Source organism: Labrus bergylta, chromosome 17, assembly GCF_963930695.1.
Source record: "Labrus bergylta chromosome 17, fLabBer1.1, whole genome shotgun sequence".
NCBI lineage: Eukaryota > Metazoa > Chordata > Actinopteri > Labriformes > Labridae > Labrus > Labrus bergylta.
In genome coordinates this window covers 1,900,091-1,919,751 of record NC_089211.1, presented here as the reverse complement: position 1 = coordinate 1,919,751, position 19,661 = coordinate 1,900,091, and the positions used below count along the sequence as shown (strand labels likewise).

The following is a 19,661-nucleotide window of genomic DNA, read 5'->3' as shown; positions in this document are numbered from 1 at the left end:
TCAATGATCTAACTTAAAAAAGCCTGTTATTTTAATACTACCCAGCAGATTGTCTGAATAAAATAAGATTACCTTCGAAACAGTTCTTTTTTAATTTTATTTGAGGTATATGTAGAATTTGACATTAAAATATCAACATTAATAAAAAAATAGACTAAACCCAAGTTTTACTTACATTACCTCAAATATTTACAACAGTTATCAAAACCATATAAGTACATTTTATAGATGTAACCTGACGTGTCTTGTAGCAGAAACGACGTGTATCATTGCCGTAGAAACACTGGGTGTTACATCAAAGGCTGTGTCTGAAATCCCTCACCATTCACTATATAGTACACTATAAAGTGATAACGCCGTTTTGAAGTGGTGTCCAAATTCTGAGTGAACATGATCATACCCTATATAGTCCACTTATTGTATCCCACAATGCATTGTGAAAAGTAGTGTCCAAATGATCTCACTAGCAATATATAAATAGTCCATTACATATAACTCCTTATATAGTGAGTAGAGAGTAAGGAATGATGGTGTGATCAGACACAGCCACAGACTGCTACATAAGAAAGCAGGAGCTGCTACTGAAAGCTGGCGTACTTTTTGATTTATGTGCTGCTATGATGAAAATGTAATGTACATTTTCCTTGCATTCATTAGCTCACTGGTAAACGGCCAGCTTCAATGTCATCTTTTGCGTTTCGATTGAGAGCCCCCTGGCCGTGAAGTTTACATACTGTCCCTTTAAAAGAAAAACTTTGTATGTAAATTCCTCTAGCAGCCTCATGTAAGCTCAGCATTACATCATTTTATATAATGTACATCCGACCTAATCGAAGCTTATCAGTCACAACACTCCAGTGATGCATTAGCAATTGTTAGTTCAGAAAACTATTGAAAGTGTTGCTTTTATGCCAGCAGAGTATTTTATAACCCAACAGTCTGAGTGTAGCGTCATGCCTGTTTCCCTTCTCTTTGATATGTTCTCTGTAATCATACCAAGAATCAGAAGCGGGGGGGGGAAAGGATGCATATGTCCGAGCAATAAAGGGAAAGAAATGGCATTGCACACGTTTCATGTAGAAACAGAAGGTGTTGATTTGAAGAGATGAAATTGTAGTGAACTTTTTTTTTGTAAGTCAAGGGGATGAAACTTGTGTGTCTGATCTTTTGTAAACTTTTAAAGCCGTCTTACAAGGGTGAAATATTTGTGGAAGGCAAATGAAGAAAGTGATGAACCAAGAGAGCCACATGCTGCTCTGAGATCTTCAGTGTTGGTTTATTCACATCAGTTAAAAGATAGCTTTGTTTCAGGGCCATCTGTGTCCGACTCCTGTTGAGACAGCGCACAGTGATTCAGGATGAGAAGCGGATAGGGAGAAGGCCCTCATATCAGTTCTGGCTGCTGCCCAGCTCCCTTTGACATGTCTTATTAGTCAGGTCTTTAAAAGCCTCGGCCTGCCTTCCCAGGCACACTCCTCCCCAATATCCCTGATTAAAGTGCGACTGAAGTTCCCAGTGAAGAGCCAAGTTGGCCACACAGCGTTTATGTTGGGTCATGCTCATTACTCAGACACACTGCCAGTTCCACCGCGGCTGGAAGCAGCACATAATGGGACGCATTGCTAGCCAAGAAATTTGGGAACTTTGAATTCAATATGGGACATCTTAAAAGAAACTACGAATTGTGCTCCTTTGACACAACCAGTCATTCTGGCTTCCTAATATGCAAATGTGCACTTGGCAATGCTTGCAGGAGATTTGCTGTATGAGCCGAGCTGGAGGGAATTGAAATGTATTTGTTAGGCTTTGAAATAACATCAGTGTGGCGCTGACTGTTGTTATTTGCATGTTTATAGATCTCAGAGAAATAACGGACATGGATGCTATAAGCTGTTTAAGGTGACTGTTGAAGGGTTAAAACGTTCACTCCACTCATATAACGTCAGTAAAAAGGTTATAGATGTGGATTGAGTATGACACAACAAAATAAACCAAAAATATTATTAAATAAGGATAATCTAATCTAATCATCATGTTGCATTTCATGTAAAACTTCTCATAAAGGCCTATCCCAAAATAAAGTCCAGTACCTTTTACTGGCCTGATGTTGCCATACGTTTTGGCAGATAAAAGGCAGTTCTCAATTATAGGTAAAGGCCCTTTGCATTTAGTGTCACAGTTTGTCACAGGAAAGATGAACTTCAACATCTCTCCATGAAAGACAGAATAATACTTGAATGTGTTCCAACAGTGCAGCAGAATACTCTCTTAAAAAGCGAGATCAAATTACTGATTTGTAATTAAATTTGTTTTAATCAGTAGCCATCCATTATACCAGTTTTCTCGTTCGGGGGGGGGGGGGGGGGGGGCTGGCGCCGATCCCAGCTGTCATTGGGCGAGATGTGGGGTACACCCTGGAACATTTGCCAGTAAATCACAGAGCTGACAACCAGCTACATTCACATCACACCTACGGGCAAGTTAGTCACTGTAAGTCAAATCATATTTGTAGTTTGTACACATTAGTTGAAACAATCAGTACAAATGTGTTTTTCTGACATATCCGCCGCGAGCGTGTCTTAGGCGTTTGGGAGGAAGCCGGAGTTCCCACAGAGAACCCACGCATGCAGTTGGAGAATATGCAAACTCCACACAGAGAGGCCCTGAGTGTCACGGTTTGTGAGAACAGGGAACTGGACCCAAGTGCAGAAGCAAACTTTTTTATTTAAACAAAAAAGGCCAAAGGCAAACATAAACTTGCTTCAAAATCTGAAAGTCAGAAAACACAGATAGCCACGAGGAGTCACAGGGAAATAAACCGACAAGACCCAACATGGGGAATGTCTGCCATTGACAACTAACAAGAAAAACTAACAATGACCTGTGTCAGATCATTGTTAGTTTTTAAATGTGTAAATCGTGAAATATTCTTTCTTGTGTATATTTACAATTTATAGTGTTTCCCATCTTTGCAATGCACAAGTTTTGTTTGCAAGTAATTAAAAGTCTTTCTCGTATTGACGCCTGTCTCAAATCAAGGCAGGATCATTTCATAGACTGAAGCAAATAAAAGCCCAGGCTATTTTTGTTACGTGTCTTCTAAAAGAGGAGTTTGTTTTGTTTCTTACTGATAATTTATTCCACAAAAAAAAATAGTAAGACATTTTAAATTGATTAAAAGATTGCATGCAGTAGTTCCCTTTTTTTTTATGCATAAACATGCCAGGAAAGCGCAGTATCTTTTTTTGAATCCCTGAGTTGTGTCTGCAGGTATTAGCATCCAGTTTGAATGCTGGTAGGACAAACAAACTAATTGAAATACTTCAGATCAGACTGAAACAAAAAACTGCTTGATTGCCATCTCTTCTTAGTTTTCTGACATTTATAAAGTGAACAAATGGTTGAAAATAAGAAAAATTAACAATGACAGCAATCATTAGTGGCAGCACCAATTCTTACTGACAGTAGTGCAACAGTGTTAGAGCGGTGAGCACATGCGCTGTACGCTTTCCGTCTCATTCCCATCCTTTCACAGATTTTCAGCCGTGCGCTCTCATTAGTTGTGGTAATTGTGTGTTATGTCGGATGTGTGTGTGAAAGTAAACCGGGGCTGAAGAACGTGTCGAGCATTGAGTAACATTTCACGGCCCATTTGCTGTGGTCTGGAGAAGCTCCTTTTACTGTACATATATCGTGGAGTGGGAGGAGGCAGTGATGAGCTGACGGTGGGCACCCACTGGTGCGTGAAGGGGGTCCTCCATCCTGCTTTCTCCTTTACCTGTCGTTCCCTAGTTTTCTCCTTTTATTTTACTACTCCCTCTAATGCAGCTTTGTGAGTGGAGTTCTGTATGTACTGTATTTGTGAGTGTGTGTGTGTGTGTGTGTGTGTGTGTGTTGTGCCAGAGACCTGTAATCAAGAGTCACCGCACATAAAGGGACCTCTGGTCATTAAGGAATTAGTGGGAGGCTAACGGCTTGTTTAGTGAATCAATTAGTCTGAAATTTGAACATGTGGGCTCATTTTCAGACACAGCTCTAGCAGGGAAAGTAAAGGTTGTACTTTGCCTCCAAATTTTAACTGACCCTTTATGACTCTACAGTCCTAGGTGGCTTCTTTCAATTCCAGTGATTGGATTGTTTCTTTTGTCTTAAAATGTTATTTCGGTCTATAAAGGGTAAGATGTCTCATATCTCTAATGTTCTTTCATGAAACCTTTGATTATGTTAATCACAACCGATATTAATCCATAGACAGATGTGTACAGCTACACACACACATACTCATGCATCTGGGAAGTCTCCCTCGAGGGATGAGCTGTCTGAAAACAAACTGACTGTGTTTAGTTTCACACCCTCGCAGACACATCCATGCACACTGCTCTGCTGAAAAACCTGACTGGGCTCCATGTCGTTGATGCCCGCCTTGCAACATCTGTGCTGCCTTCCCCCGCATACTAGAGCACTTTACATTTGAAAGACAGCACTCACCCACACAGGGGAGGGGACGCACAGTCATGCACAAATACACACAAAAAACAAAACATATTTACAGCCTGTCTTGTGCATACATGCACATGCAGAATCACAGTCTCACAGAGGCAACATGATTACTGTAAGTTGTTACTATTAATGTAGGGTTTTTAGATCCAATTTGTAGGTTCATTTCATACGTTTGAAACATAAATAACAGAAGAGCACGCGACGTCAGTATGTACATGGCCCCCCTGTGGACCTGTTCATCCATTTTGCAATATGCACATGATTACACATGGTGGTATTGTGTTCTGATCATTATTTCACCCGTTTAATTAAAGTGCTGCCTGGTTTGGAGAAATGCTTTTATTTTTCTCAGCCCCCTTCTTACATGGTAAATGGTAAATTGACTTGAGCTTATATAGCTACCAACCACTCAAAGCGCTTTAATACCACATGTCACACCCACCCATTCACACCCTTTCACACACTGATGGTAGTGATCTCTATGTAGTATCATCCATCAGAAGTAACTAATTCCATTCATACACCGCCACCAAAGCAGCAGGAGCAATTTGGGGTTAAGAGTCTTGTCCAAGGACACATCGGACATGTTGCCCAGCTGGGGATCGAACTCTTGACCTTCCGGTTGAGAGGTGACGACTCTACCAACTGAGCCACAGCCGCCCACACATAGTACTATTTTCATTCTTTGTATTTCAGTCTGTAACTTTCTGTGCAATGGCAGATGTTACCAAACCAGTGCTCTCACTATGTTGACGGGCAGAGGCGCCTGAATGGACATCTTTGTCAAATTAAATGGTCATTGCAGAGGAATGGCGAGAACATTTTAGCATGTCAAGGACTTCGTTTTTGACTTAGCATGCTCATGACAGCTGTAACGGAGGAGGAAAATGTGTGGACTAGGACTAAGAAGAGCAAAGAAACACTGGGGACAAGAACTACAAAATAAAACATGAAACACTCAAGACACACAGAGAACTCAAGAATGCAACCATAACAATACACACAGGACATAGAGGAACACGAGGATAACACAATGGAGCTGTGTATTAGACGATTTGAGCGCAACAAAGCTCCCACCATTAAAAAAATGACAATCTATAACTTTCTGATTAAACATTCAATTTGCTGTTACAATACAAGAACAGTGATTACTGACTTTGTTTTTTGTTTTTTATTGGGATATATGCAAGTAGAAGATAACAATGTCATAAAGACAAAGGGGAAGGTACATTTGTAGTGGGTGGTACAAATATGAAAGACATAAAAGCGAGCGCTCTCGGGAAGGTGAGATTTATTCTCAGTGGCGGTAAGTACTTTGTACGACAACACCACACTGTGAGACATTCGTTATACCGAGGCTGTTTCAGCAGCATAAACACTGGACCTTTACATGAAATATGCATCACAGCCTGCTTTAATATACATGGACCGAAATGAATGGCTTTCACAAAAAGGACCACAGGGAGAAGAGCGACTGTAGACGAAGACAAGAGTCATTCAACAGATATTTCTTACTTTGGTCATGGGTAACTTCAATAAAATCCCTAAAATGAAGAATGTTTTATACTTTACAATGCAACATAAATGAAATGAAACAAACACAGCATTCAATAATGTATAAAAAACCAGACAGCTGTTATCATTTTTGGGAGTGTGGTGTTATGTATCCTCAGAGAGCAACAGAAAAAGAAAAGATCTTCAAAAAGACAAAATAACTCACAGTTTCCATTGTAATCCATGGGTTTGCAAACATGAAAACGTAATGAGAATATAAGAGACGCCTTGGCAACATTTTAGTATGAGTCCATTGCAGCGCCTTTTTCTTGCTTTTTTTTTTGCACACTTCTGTGTGCCTCAATTCGGTGACTTGAGAGGATGAAAATGTTTGGCTGGGAATGCGGCAGACTTTTTGAACCGCTACACTCCTAAAAGCCCAGGGAGGCATTAGCATTGTCTGCCGGTGGCACAGTTACTGCCTCCTTAGCTGCTCATAAAAGCGTGAATGCAAAAAAGAAACAACTTCTGAAGGGCACTGGAATACTGTTAAAAAAAATGAACCTGAGGGATTTGTGGCTTTAAAAAGGGATTTCTTTAACAAATTAGAGGTGTTGTGCGAGAGAAACTTGGGAACTGTGTAACCACGGATGGAGGCAGGGAATGTCTTCAGTCCTATGTTTCTTCTCAGGAAGGATAAGTATTTATGCATAGTTACAGGAAGGAAGAAAACATCTAGCACTTAATTCTGTAAACAAAATTATTTGAACAGAGACTTTTTAACATTTCACCAACAACATATCACAGAGTTTATCCAAAAAGCATCCAAAAATAAAATGCATAAAATGAAAGTAAAACGTGTCCCTCAGATCAGAGCCAGTGTGCAAAACTTGGAAGATGGCACTCATCTTATTTGGCTTAATCTCCTTGGGCAGAGCCAAACTGGCCCTCAGGTCACCTTGGTGTCTTCAGGCATTCAGAGATAAAGATCCAGGAGGAGGCAGGATGCCAGTCATTGTCAGTTAAAGCCAATGCTGGTAACTGTGGCACGGATCCAAAGAAACAAAATGAGGAGTTGGAACAGGGTTTTTCTTATTTTTTTTAATTTATTCTGACAGGTAGAAGCTACATCAAATTGTTCACTTGGAGAAAGCTTTAACGCACATCAGAGCGAAAGCGGTCAATGAAAATCAGTGTTGGATGAAAGGAAAGACAAGAAGCGCTATGCATCTAGACTCTTACATGTTTTCATCTCTAAAGGATTATTGGCAGTGCTTCCATCACTCCTATACAAAGCATAATACATAACAGCTCGGACATTTTTTTTTTTGCCTTTTAAATGTCCTGATGATTTCCTGCTACCTGTTGCTTAGTGACATGATCTATCGCATCCCTTTTCTCTGTACGCCACCATGTGGACAGCTTAGTTAAACAGTCTCTAACAGATATTAGGTTGATTATATTGTATAATTCAAAGTAAATACACTCAGCAAATTTTACATCAAAAGCATTCAGACCAGTTTACTCCAGAAAATGCAATGTTAGACATATTCTTCTTCACGTTCCATAAACTGGTCGTGTCATTGGGCATCCATTCAGAGCAGTATGTAAATGAATATGCACAGTGGTTGATTCTCCTGGAAGCTACATTTTTAAGGAATGAGGCAGTCTGCCTCTTGTATCTTTAAGTCTGAATAGGACGCTCTCTCTGCTGATTTACTCTACAGCTATGCATGACACATTCTCAAATTCAAACTCACCAGTTACGTATATTCCTCAAATGTATGCAGGAACCAAGAGCTGCATGAAATTCAAAGCTACGTTTAAATTTTCAACAACAGCCCTTGTGGTTGTTTCACAGTTCAAACTTAAAAAAGAAAGACAGGGAATTGAATGATATTTGATAGATACTCAACTTCACATTTGAAAGACTTTAATTGAGATAATGCGTTCTTGTAGATGTTGAACACTTTAACTATAAGTGACAAAAAGTTAAGAAAATAACATTTCAAAACTCAACAAGATTAAATGTTGGGGTGCCAGTTTAGCTCAGCTGTGAAAGTGTTAGATAGAACTTCCACCAGAGAAGTGTGCAATGTGTGTGAGTTTTGCTCCGGTACAGCTCTGCGCTCCTTCGTCCGTCAACACCCACAGGCAGAAATAGAAGCCCATGTGTATCTGCTGCAGAGGCCTCTGGACTGCCGGAGCTGGGACAGAGATGAGATTCAGTCAGTGGAAGCACACACATTGTCCAAAGTTTAAAAAAAGAGTAAAAATCAGCTTGACTGCCATGGCAGAGCTGAGAAGGATCGGACATATCTGGTGAAATTTACCAGTTAGCCCCTTATTCAGAGGTTCTAGTCCTTGACGCCCCCCATGTTTGACTCAGCCCTTCACTGCATTTCACAATCCCAATCCCTCCTCCCTATATGTTCTGGCTATCTCAATAAATCAAATCAGATAATGCAAAAAATACAAAAAATTAAGGGATTGAATGTCAAATATTTTGTCTTAACATTCAGGGCCACTGAGGGCAAAAACCGCCCTATTTTTATTTTAATAGGGATTTAAAATAGACAGTTAAAAAATACAAGACAGAAAAAGAAAAAAGGAAAAGACAGAGTGTCAGGCCTGATGTGAAAATATCAACTTAACATCACCCATTCTCTCCCAAAGCACGTACCTTTATAACATTTGGAAAATAAATTGAGGTGTCCAATTTATATTTTTGTTAGTCTGACCAGATGTTATCCCTCTACATATTTGGCTGTCTCCACTGTCAACAGGCCACTCACTGTGATGAATTAATAAGTTCCTGATGCTGTGAGGCAAAAAGAGAGGCTGATAGCATTCCTAATGAGCTGTAGCAGTACATAGAAACTGCATGGATGGCTGGTGAATATCAAAAGCACCTTTTGTTCACAGTCGCTGACATAAAGAGCATTCTGGGTCACTGATTTTGTCCAACAAGCAGAGTCAGGACGTCTGATATGAATGCTCTCCTAACACCGACTTGTCCTAATAGAGCAGAACTGAATGTTACAAATTAGAGTCAAAAGGCCAAACTTATATAAAGGCTTATTTTTCTTCATCAATTTTTTAATACATTTTCTTCCTCTTTCTGTCTCGTCTTTGATTGAAAAATTCACAGACAAGCATCCATTCACAAATGTGTGAAACACAAAACTCACACACTCTCTTTGCCCGAGGTCAGATTAATGCCCTGACTATTTGAGAGAATTCATTGAAACGGTTAGGACTTAATGTCTGTTAATTAATTCACTGGACTTCAGCAGGGAGCTGTGAGCAGAGCTGAGGTGAGGAGATGGCAGCGAGAGGTGGTGGTGGTGGCGGCCGTATCAGGGCTGGTGAAGGGTTTTAAACTGAAAGGGGAATGAGGGAAGTAATCCACTGAGTGCCTTTAATGTAATGAGTCAGCCTCGCTTAATGGAGTCCATTTGAGGAGGAAGGAGGTATGGAAAGAGTAAAGTGGCGGTTCAGGAGGTATGTACATGTAGCTAAAGGAAAGGCTAGGTTGCCAGACTGATGGATAGTTTTCAAAACTGTACTTCCTGTTAGTTATATCATGAACTATTAAGCTGACAAACATGCTCTTATAGCAGATGGAAGCGTGATTACAACTTCCTGCATGGTGGAAGTGTGTTACATTCAAGCTTGAGGCTACAAGTGACACCCTTTTATCTAAAACAGAGCCGGTGTTAATGCTTTCAGAGTGGCTTTATCTTAGCCCTGTGGTTCACAATATTCCTGAACTGCCTAGCTGCGTTAGCCCAGACTGTTTCCATTTGAATTTGAAATCAGAGCTAGCTCACACACACACACACACACACACACACACACATTTACAAACTCACACTTTCCCCCCTTCTCAGCCAGCATATATCTGCATTTCATTAGCACAGTCGGTCCTGTTTTTAAAAGAAAGAAATTCTTTCATGTTCCCCCAAATATAATTTTGCAATCACTGACATTATACGATACGTTTAATGAATGTAAAAGGATATCAGTGGCAGGTTTTTTTTGGGGGGGGTTGGGGTTCTACTGTTGAGTTTTTTTAAATCCCCTACGCTTTGCTTCTCTGGGATCCCAAGCTCCTGCAGTCACATGTGGAAGACACTGAACACCAATTTGTTCGCTCAGCCTCTTCTGTGAAAATGGGCGAATGTGACCTGCAGTGTAAAAAGTGCTTTGAGTAGGCAGAAAACTAAAAAAAAACACACAAGACTTCCATTTACAAAGTAAGATGTTGACTATAATTAAGATATCAGAGAGTCATCTTAAATTCATCTGTTGCACTAAGCAGGTTAGCTATTGACTATATTTAATAGGACTGCAGAGATATCAATTGTGGGTGAACTAGAAATGTAAGAGAAAATTATAAATGGTAGACCAACGCACAACATCCTCCTGCTCATTTTATTTTACCCTGGCAAAAATAGTTGTCTTTTTGAAGAAGACATTTTAACTTGAAAGTCCAGCAAAAACAAAGTGTAATGGAGATATATTTAAGTTGGCATTCGTCTTTTATTTTACACGACGGATAACAAGAGGACTTTAAATCAGGGTATGCAGGTTCAACAGTGACTATACTGTGATGTTACCATGACAACTTGGGCCTGAGTTAGCTAAAGAGTAAGTGTTTTTTAGGCCTTAAAAACAGTTTTAATATTTTAATAGTATAAATTTCATTCAAGGCGTCAAACAGGAAAATGAAGACTAACCTAACACTACAGAAAAGAACAGTGTAAAGAAATCTTTATGAAACCTTGATGCCTCCGTTCACACCTGATTCCCTTCCCTTGCCGCTCACAATATTGGATTTTCTCACCTGTGGAATCTAACAAAGCAGAAAGTAGAGTTGAATGTTTTCTCAAGATGTGGACATGACTTGTGCTGAGATTTCTGTTAACAGTAATTTATTGCGGCCGTATTTCTTAAGTGAAAACTTTTCACACCTGTGTCAATAGGGCACAAAGATAGGTAGTTGCTCTTACAACTGAAATACTTTTGAGCTACTTTGGATTCCCTTTTATTATGCTTTGGAGCAGCAATAATGAAAATGTGGTTTAATTATCAAGGACTGACTGCAAAAACATTTGAGATTTATATCACAACTCTTGGCAGTTTGAAGCAAAACTGTCTACTGTCTAAAAAAATCTCCTGGTAAGCTTTTTTAAAATGAGGTAGATCTTTATTCTAAGTAACATTTTCTACATTTAGTTGTCCAGAAAGGTATTGTTCACAAGATCTGGTTGTTATCACTGGTTGTGGTTGAAAATAAAATGTCAAGGACGCGCATGAAAGCGGCGCAGTCGTGACACTTGCTCTGCTTCCAACGCCTCCTCAAGAGTCAGGGTTTGTATTATTCATGTCTTCTGTTTTGGTGTCATATCTGTAGCTCCTGCTGTTGTTGTGTGCTCCTCGACGCCTGGGTGTTCAGATCTGATGATCTGTCGCTGTGCCAGGCAGCTGTGTTTAATCCAGGTCAGCTGCCATCTTACCCTGCTGCTTTCACGGCCTGTTGGAAATCTCTTAATTGGCCCTCTTTTTTAGGAGTATAAATGTGTGATTTTAAGTGAGGGAGACAGACTGTCACTAAAGTCTCATCTGTTTTTTGTTTTTTTGTGTGTTTTTTTGGCACAGTTTTAAGGTTCAGGGAGGGTGCATAAGACCAGACACAGAGCCAGATGTGACGAGGGCTTCTGGCTTTGAATCAAGTGACATGGCTCTAGAGGGAGGCCCATTTGCTTCAGCTCTTGTTGCAAAGCTCAGACAAAAAGTGTCTTAGGTTTTGTCATGTGCAGTGGGATTTGTGTGTCATTCATACTCACATCTATGTGTAAATGCAAATGCACGTCTTATTCTTCTGACAGTCACAGTGAGCTTTACAGTACAAGATGTGGGCTGTATAGGACAACCCCCCCCCCCCCCCCACCTTAACTGCTTTCACATCTGCAAAAAAAAAAAGAAAAAGATGCTTCAGAGAACACATTGTGGAGGGTCTTTGTAGCGAAAGTGTTTGGGTAGCTGGAGGCTCAGGTGGTGACCATGTGAGGGTGATTACATGGAGGCCAGCAGTTAGCTGCCAAACTAACGGTGCTGTAGGCTGGGAGTCACACAAAAACAAACAAACTGCATTTGGGGGAAAAATAAACACAATTTAAAAGTACGCTAACTTATTTTTTTTTAGAGATAAACAGCTGTGGTTGCTGGAGCAGCCTTACATCCCGTGCTTGTTGTTTTAAACTGAATATAATGTCCAAAATGAATTCCTCACACCACAAACTGCATGTTTCCCAACAGCTAAATGGGGTTAAAAGAAGAATATAAATACTACAATTTTGTTTGTTTGTTTATCCCTGGCATGGATGTTTCTGTATAATGTCCAAAATCTGTTAAATATAGCAGTATAAACACTATGACACGCAATTTTGGGCAAAAATCAAATTGTTATTGACTTACTGAAACTGATATTAATTCAGTGTGTAATATTTCACGTCATCAATGAAACGTTTAACACAATTATTAACTATAAATGGCAATACTGAACTTGTTCAGCATCGTCCTTTTGAAGGGAATATTTTGGGACATGAATATACTGTTTTTCACAATCAAGTTTTGCTGAGAATTGACAAGCTGTTGGCTAACATTTCTGTCTTCCTGTCCTCTTGTCTCCCCTCTTCTCCTTCATGTATTTTCTTGACTCTTGTTCATTCTTGTTCACGTCCTCCCAAACTAAATCATCTCCATTACATTCTCCTTCTCTCTCTTCCGCTGTCTGTTGATCTAAACAGGTCCCCCACCAGTTGGGCGCGCTGACCTTCTACCGCTATGAACAGCCAATCGTAGACTACTGCCAGGCCCATCAGCCCCTGCGGCTCAACATGGGCTATGAGGGACCCCCACAGGGCCTGGAGGGCCTAGAGGACCTGGGGCCATGTGATAGGGGCACTATACAGACTGTGGCACTGCCCGCTGTACCCTCTGCAGCCAGCATGGGTGCCACTCTGCCTCGCTCTCCACCACCACCACCCCTCAGACCACCGACTGAGGGTCCAAGCAGTGGTCATTACCCTACTATCGAGCGCACAGGCACACTGAAATTTGGACGCTAGCGAGCATGAGCCTGGTTGTTCCAAGTGGGGCAAGGGCCTCTGATTCACCATGACTTTGAAATGAAGGGGCAGGCGAGCCGGCTATTCAGTGGGGCCTTGTTTTTCAGAACACAAGTCTGTGAACAAAAGGACAATATATTCAAATTATGCCTGGAAGGATCTGGTGTCTGGAACAAACAGTCTCACTAAGATACAGTACAGTGGGAGAAATCCTTTTCAGATCTTTTTTTTCCCCCAACGCACTGAATAAAAAAAACTCCTTACTAATGAGTCATGGGAAGTAATCCAGCATAATGAGAAACGTTTTTTTTTTCCTTATTTTCCGAATCAGGTTTTTGCTACATCCCAAGACAACAACATGGGGCACCTCAGTCTGCACTGAGCCGAGAGTGAAAGGGAAAGTGCAATAATCCCAAATCCTTGATCACAAATAGTGACATTAGATGGAGCAAGATACAATATGATGAGCAAGGGGCTTCATATTGAGATTATTAACAAAATATCTATTCTATTGTTTTTTTTTTTTAAATCTTCCATTTCATAGAGATTACAGAATTTATCTTTTTTTGCTTTCTCTTCCATTTGTTTGTTTTTCCAGATGTGGGATTTGGGTTCCATTAATGTGCATGTCAAACCAAAGAGTTTACTTATATATTTTTTATTATATTTTAATGCACATAAGTTGCTTTAGTTGAGGGCATTCTTAAAATGCCTATTTGTCTTCTAAACTAGCCTCTCCCAACTCACATTCACAATTCAAACTAAATCCCCTTTAGATGAACTTGGCTTGTCTTAATAGATTAGCAAAGTAATCATTTGATACATGCAAGTAAGGTAGTGAAAGTGATTTTTTTTTTTTTAAAGATATTTATGATGATTATGTATTTTAACAGATCCTCCCAACATCCGCTCAAATGCTATCCATCAGCTTAGTGATGCTTTGAACAACAACAAGGATAGGAACACTTTGAAAGAGATACTATGCTTTGTTCAACTCATCTCTTCAACATACAGAGGCCCTCTCCGCGGAAAGATAGGGGGTCTTTGTAGTCGACGAGATCCCAGCTAAATGACCCACTATGCTTGAAAGAGGTTCACATGGGGAATTATTGTGGTACATGAGAATGCAAAGTATTGTACATATTCCTAAAAAGGTCCAGTTAACTGATGGCCCGACCACTGTCACTGCCCCAGTTAATTGAATACATTGTTGAGTCAGTGCTGGACTTTTCAACACACTGGACAACAATAGTGAGCGCCCCATGGATTGGAAGAGCTCCCCTCCCCCACAAAGAACGACAGTGCCTGGTGGTGGCAAGTTGAACCAGCACGTTGGCTTTTCAATGACCTGCGCATGAACCCTCGGGCTGTACTGGGAATACTGCTGACTCCTCTTTTTTTGTCCATGAAAGTGTGTCTGCTGTGCAGGACTTTATTGCACTGGGTTACCCCTTTGGCCACATATGTCAAGCACCACTTCTCGTTGACTTATGGAGCTGATGAGGACTTCAGATAAGGCTGTGATGGCCTGTCAAGTGTCATCTTCAGCTTTATCCGAGCAGTGCTCTGGGGGTCAGTTTGGAACATGTCCATGGTCATACACTTCGTAGTGGTGGAAAATGGCGCTAGGTCATCCGAGAGGACAACGACAAATGAACCTATGATTTGCCAAAATGTCCTGTGAGAGTGGGAGTATCCTCAAGATAAAACAAAGATAGGGAATCTTTGTTTTATCTTGATTAGTTATTTTGTTGTTTCGGCGTGAAGCATAAGAGACCATTTTTTTGAAGTGTTCACAGATGATGTCAAGAAATTCTATGAGACTAATCCATGGACAAAATCAAATAGAACTTATTTATCGTGTATATAGCGAATCTTTAAGGAAGGAAAAAAAAAACGTATGAACTGTACTTCTTCTGAAACACAAACTGCTTGTGAACAGAGGAGGAGCCTTATACACTTTCCAGTGGGAATCTGTTACCCAGATGACTCTGCGAAGAGGTTCCCACTGTATTGCTCCTGTTGTTTCAATGATAAATATTTTTCTATCTGCTCCCGACACTATTCTACCATTAAACACAAATTACTGAGTTGTTTTCCTCAAAATCCAATCATTTTACTGAATCACATGGAGAAGGGAAGATTGGGAGCCCTGTTGTTAGAGCGTCAAACTTCATAGCCATCTGTACTTTCTGTACTGACTTCAGGCATGTCTCATCTTGCAGGAGGTGGCCGAACAACATGTTGTCAGTTTTTATCCCACTTCACTTCTCTTGTTTTAAGAGTTCCAACCCTATCTGCCATTTCAAGGTCTACTCGGGGAGAAGAAGTGTGCTTTTCTTTATACCAAGAGTTTAACTTGTGAACAACTTTCTTTTTGATGTGCCATTATTTTGTTAAATGTTTTACCAAAAAAAAAAAAAAAAAAATCCAGCCCCAAAATAACAAGTGACCCAAAAGTCTCCATGGTTTCATGACAAAGAAGGGGATCATCTCCCTTCATGTACAGGACAATGCATAACAAGCAGGTGATTCGCTCAGTACGGTTGCTTAATAGTGCTGGTGGAGTTTACTTTGTAATAGCAGCTGTGCCAATGTCTTTATAATGGGAGTTCTCTCAATTCTATCCATGTATTGTCTTGCCTTGCTCTATACCACCCCTGCTAACTCCTTGGCCTGAATTCCATGTCTGCCTCTTGGTGACTCGGGTGAACCTGTTTAATGATGTTCTATTTCTGTGCGCATGCTGATATTTTGGGAAACTATGCCCAGTTAAAGAGGAGCACTGAACCAGAGACAAACAGTTAAAGGTTATTTCCTGTCTGGAGTGCCCTAGAACCAGCAGAACGTGTCATGGGCAACTACAAGGTTTTCAAGGCTACTTGTTTCCGCAACCCATTCTGCTCCTGTCTAAATTAAAAGTAGACTTCCCTGGCACTATATACGCTGTTACGCGGAGGTAGAGGCACATGTCAGGCACTCCAGGGACATGCTTTCCCTTTAATAAGCTCCTGCAAAGGCCCAGTACCCCATGTGTAGTAATTACCTCACAGAACATTGATAATGATTCAATTCAGTCTAAACCCAATGATCAAAGCTACTTCGCCCTTCATATGTAATTAGAACATGCTAATAAAATATCTGTATGTTCACAATCAAATCAACTACTAATAAGAGATTGATACATCCCGACTACCTCCCTGATCAAATTGGACAAGTTCAGCGGAATGCTCAAATCCGGCTGCCAGTAATTGTTTAGTCTTTTGTCCATTTATTTTGCCATCAGAGAGCTGGAAGCACAGACACTGCATGCTAATGATGCATGTTTGAGCTAAACTCCAGGACCGTCTGTGTAGCCCCGCAACACCCACTGGCTTTATTTTCTCTTCTGCTTTGTTTGTTTATGGTTTTGTACACCAAGAGCTCCCCAACCCTCCTCCCCTTTACTCTTTGAGTCCGGGGCTCCAGTCCCCATTGGGAACATTTCTATTATTTTCCTCGTCTCGTTTTTGGCTTCGGGTGGGGTGAATGAAGGTCTGAGAAGAATTGCAGAGAAAAACTTTAATTTTCCAGTATTAATGCACAGAGGAAACGCTAAATGCAAATCTCCGAGGAGGGTGGGGAAGAGAAAGGAGAGAAGATGGGAGGGGCAGTCATAGTTGCTGTTCAATGGGGAGGATATAGAGGGACAAACGCAAGGACATGTTCTCCTGTTACAAAGAACGTTTTTTTTTTATGTTTTTGAATGTCAGCTGTGTTTCCACTGTAAGAAATGACAAAATCCATTCAAGCTCAGACATCACCGGCTCATTCTCACTCCAAAGTGGTCAAATACAATACCTTGGTCAGTGGCCTGAGGTGTAAAAATAAAAGGCTCTATAGGTCTAGATAACCCTTGAGCATAACAAGCACTGGACCTTCATTCAGGACATGGAAGTTTGATTCCTATATGAGAAACAAATGTCAAATGTTAACTTCTCCTTAGAAGCTGTTTCTCCTTAAAATACCATAATGTATATTACTCTGTCAAACAGTGCATTAGTCGCTTCACATCTGACACTGGTTCATTCACATTAGCACAGATTTAAATGCTAACCATGTCATAGTCAAACTAATCAAAAACTTTTTAATGGCTGCATTGTAACCTTCACCATGAGAAATGATTTTTGCAGGTCCAGAAGTCATAAAATGTCAAATATTTGTTGTCAAACTTTCTTTAAAAAAGGTAACCTGATGATGCCTATTTGTTATCGGTAACTTGCCTACTTTTTTCTTAAAGTGTAACAGGACCTTACACATCTAATATAGCTATTAAATGACCATGCATGTGCGAAACTGAAGCTGAAAGGTATCCTAGATTCATATTTTGAAACTTAGGGCCATAGACCAAGCTGAAATATTTGATGAGTTAGGGGTGAGAACATGTTAAAATTAAGCGAATACTGTATGTACAGTTTCACATGTCAAACACAGACAAAACACATGATACACATAAATAACCTTGAATCTTTCTACTGTATGTATTATGCATGCTCATAAACAAAGACAAACAGACACAGTCACATATTTTGAACAAGTTATATGAATGGAAATTATTATTTACTCTATTTTACAGTTAGAATTTACAGTCTATAACTGCAATCATGCATATACACAAACAAAGAACTCCTTACAAACACAGGTCACACATGCCTTGATAAATGCTAATTTAGTACTACAGGTTTGACGCTCCCATTTCTTCCCATTCACCCAAGGCCATCCATGACGGTTCAGTAGGTTCTAATCCATTACCTGATAAATAGATTTAAATTTTAAAATTCCAAGCCAGGCATTGAGTTGCAGCTTTTCTTTCTGTGCCATACATCTGTGTCTTAACCGCAGGCAGTGCTGGGGCATACCAATACAGCCAGTCATGGCGCCAGAGTCAGCACTTATACACACACAAATAGGAGGGCTAAGCAAAAAAAGGAGAAAAAAAAATGCAAATGCTCCCCATCTGCCATTTAAGATTTGCAGTTTGAGTTTCTATTTTTGTTAGTGTGTCATAAGTGTGTGTGCAGACTGCAAAATGGTAAGAATTAATAACTTTGTCACGCTATAATGCATAAAGACAGACTGGAGGCACTGCTAGTGAGTTAGCTACCCTGCATGTACCCAGATGGCCTGTGTGTGTGTGCGTGTACGTGTGTGTGAGAGAGAGTTTGTGTGTGTGTGTGTGTGTGTGTGTGTGTGTGTGTAACTATAGCAGCACCTACTCCTCTACCTCCTCTGAACCAACGTCACCATTACTGATGTTCAGGCCAAGCCGGTCCCCATTGATTGTTATTGTTCCATGCTGTTTCACATTAGCAGGAAGTCTTTAACCTCTGACCGGCGTTGTCCTGACTCTGTTTTTCTGCTATTGCTCATGTCAGAGGGGACACAGGAAGGGAAGGCATGATCATTAACCTCTGTCAGGGAAACACACTTTTACGTTTGTCTGACAAAGACCGTTTACGCCCCTAATTGGATTTAATGTGAGCACTGAAGAAAGAAAGGTTCTTATTTCAACAGCTTGCATTCTGCTTAAGTTGGCTGTATATTGCAGAGCAGAGAGAAACTGACAGAAAGCAATATCAGATTGACTCTTTGTTTCCTTGCAGGCTCAAATCAAATTGCTGCCTCTTAAAATGCTCTATACATAAACCAGGGGATCCCCGCTGTCTCCTTCTCATTCATTTCCTGCAGAGAGCATCGATTTCTGTAGGGTGTAAATATGCGCTGCATTGTTTTCTTTGGTAGTTGGTTTGTTGTAATTTTTTTTCTTATTTGGATTTTGGGTTCTTTTTACTGTATTCAGACCTAAAGCATTTTTGTGGAGACCTGGTCCAAGCGCAAAAATATGGCTCTTCTTTGAGTATATTATTGTCAGAAAATGTTTTGTAAAAATTTTGATGATGATATCAGAAATAAACATCTAAAGATGGGAGGTGTGAAGTCTTGTTTGAAGATCATTTGATTTTTGCTAATATTCAAGGAGCACAGTTGATTTCCCGGGTCATGTCAGGTTGGACTTAGAGACTGCACATTTTTTGAGAACCTGACGAGAGCTTTAGTTATATAAGACATTATAGGAATATTGATTAGTCCTTAAGTAATGCTAAAATGAAAGCCTGTCATTTAGCTGCAATATCATTGTAGATATGATACAACACAGCTTATTTAGCTTTGTTTGGCATTATATCATAAGTGAATAAGTCTATAAAACAAACAACATGTTTTCCACCTGAAAACAATTGATGATGTGAATTGCTTTTGGTATTAATCAGTTAGCACCTATACGTTTGGTTCTGGTTCAACTAGCCACCAGAAAAATGTTGTATCATGCAATAAGACTTTAAAAAAAACAACAACTCTATGTGGGTGCTGAATGCCAGTTATCACTTAAGAGTTGACGTGAGGATCTTTCTCGATTGCAGCATCAATAAAGTACTCAAAACAACCAAAATATTTTTTTAAGGAGTGTACAAGCAGCACAGTGATGTTATAGGA

At 40.1% G+C, this 19,661-nt stretch overlaps 1 protein-coding gene across 2 annotated transcripts in view; it reads left to right on the top strand.

The window, feature by feature from the left end:
* Nucleotides 1-19,098, top strand: part of LOC109981668 (leucine-rich repeat transmembrane neuronal protein 4) — a 122,047-nt gene extending 102,949 nt beyond the window's left edge. Inside the window, exon 3 of one of the 2 annotated variants that reach the window (XR_010669006.1) lies at nucleotides 12,810-12,948. Coding sequence is in view for 1 of the 2 variants with exons in the window: in XM_065965569.1 (XP_065821641.1) it covers nucleotides 12,810-13,130 (321 nt within the window). In the remaining variant the exon portion in view is untranslated. Of the gene's footprint in view, nucleotides 1-12,809 lie in introns of both variants that reach the window. The other variant, XM_065965569.1, reaches the window with a different exon arrangement.
* Nucleotides 19,099-19,661: the final 563 nt, after the last annotated feature.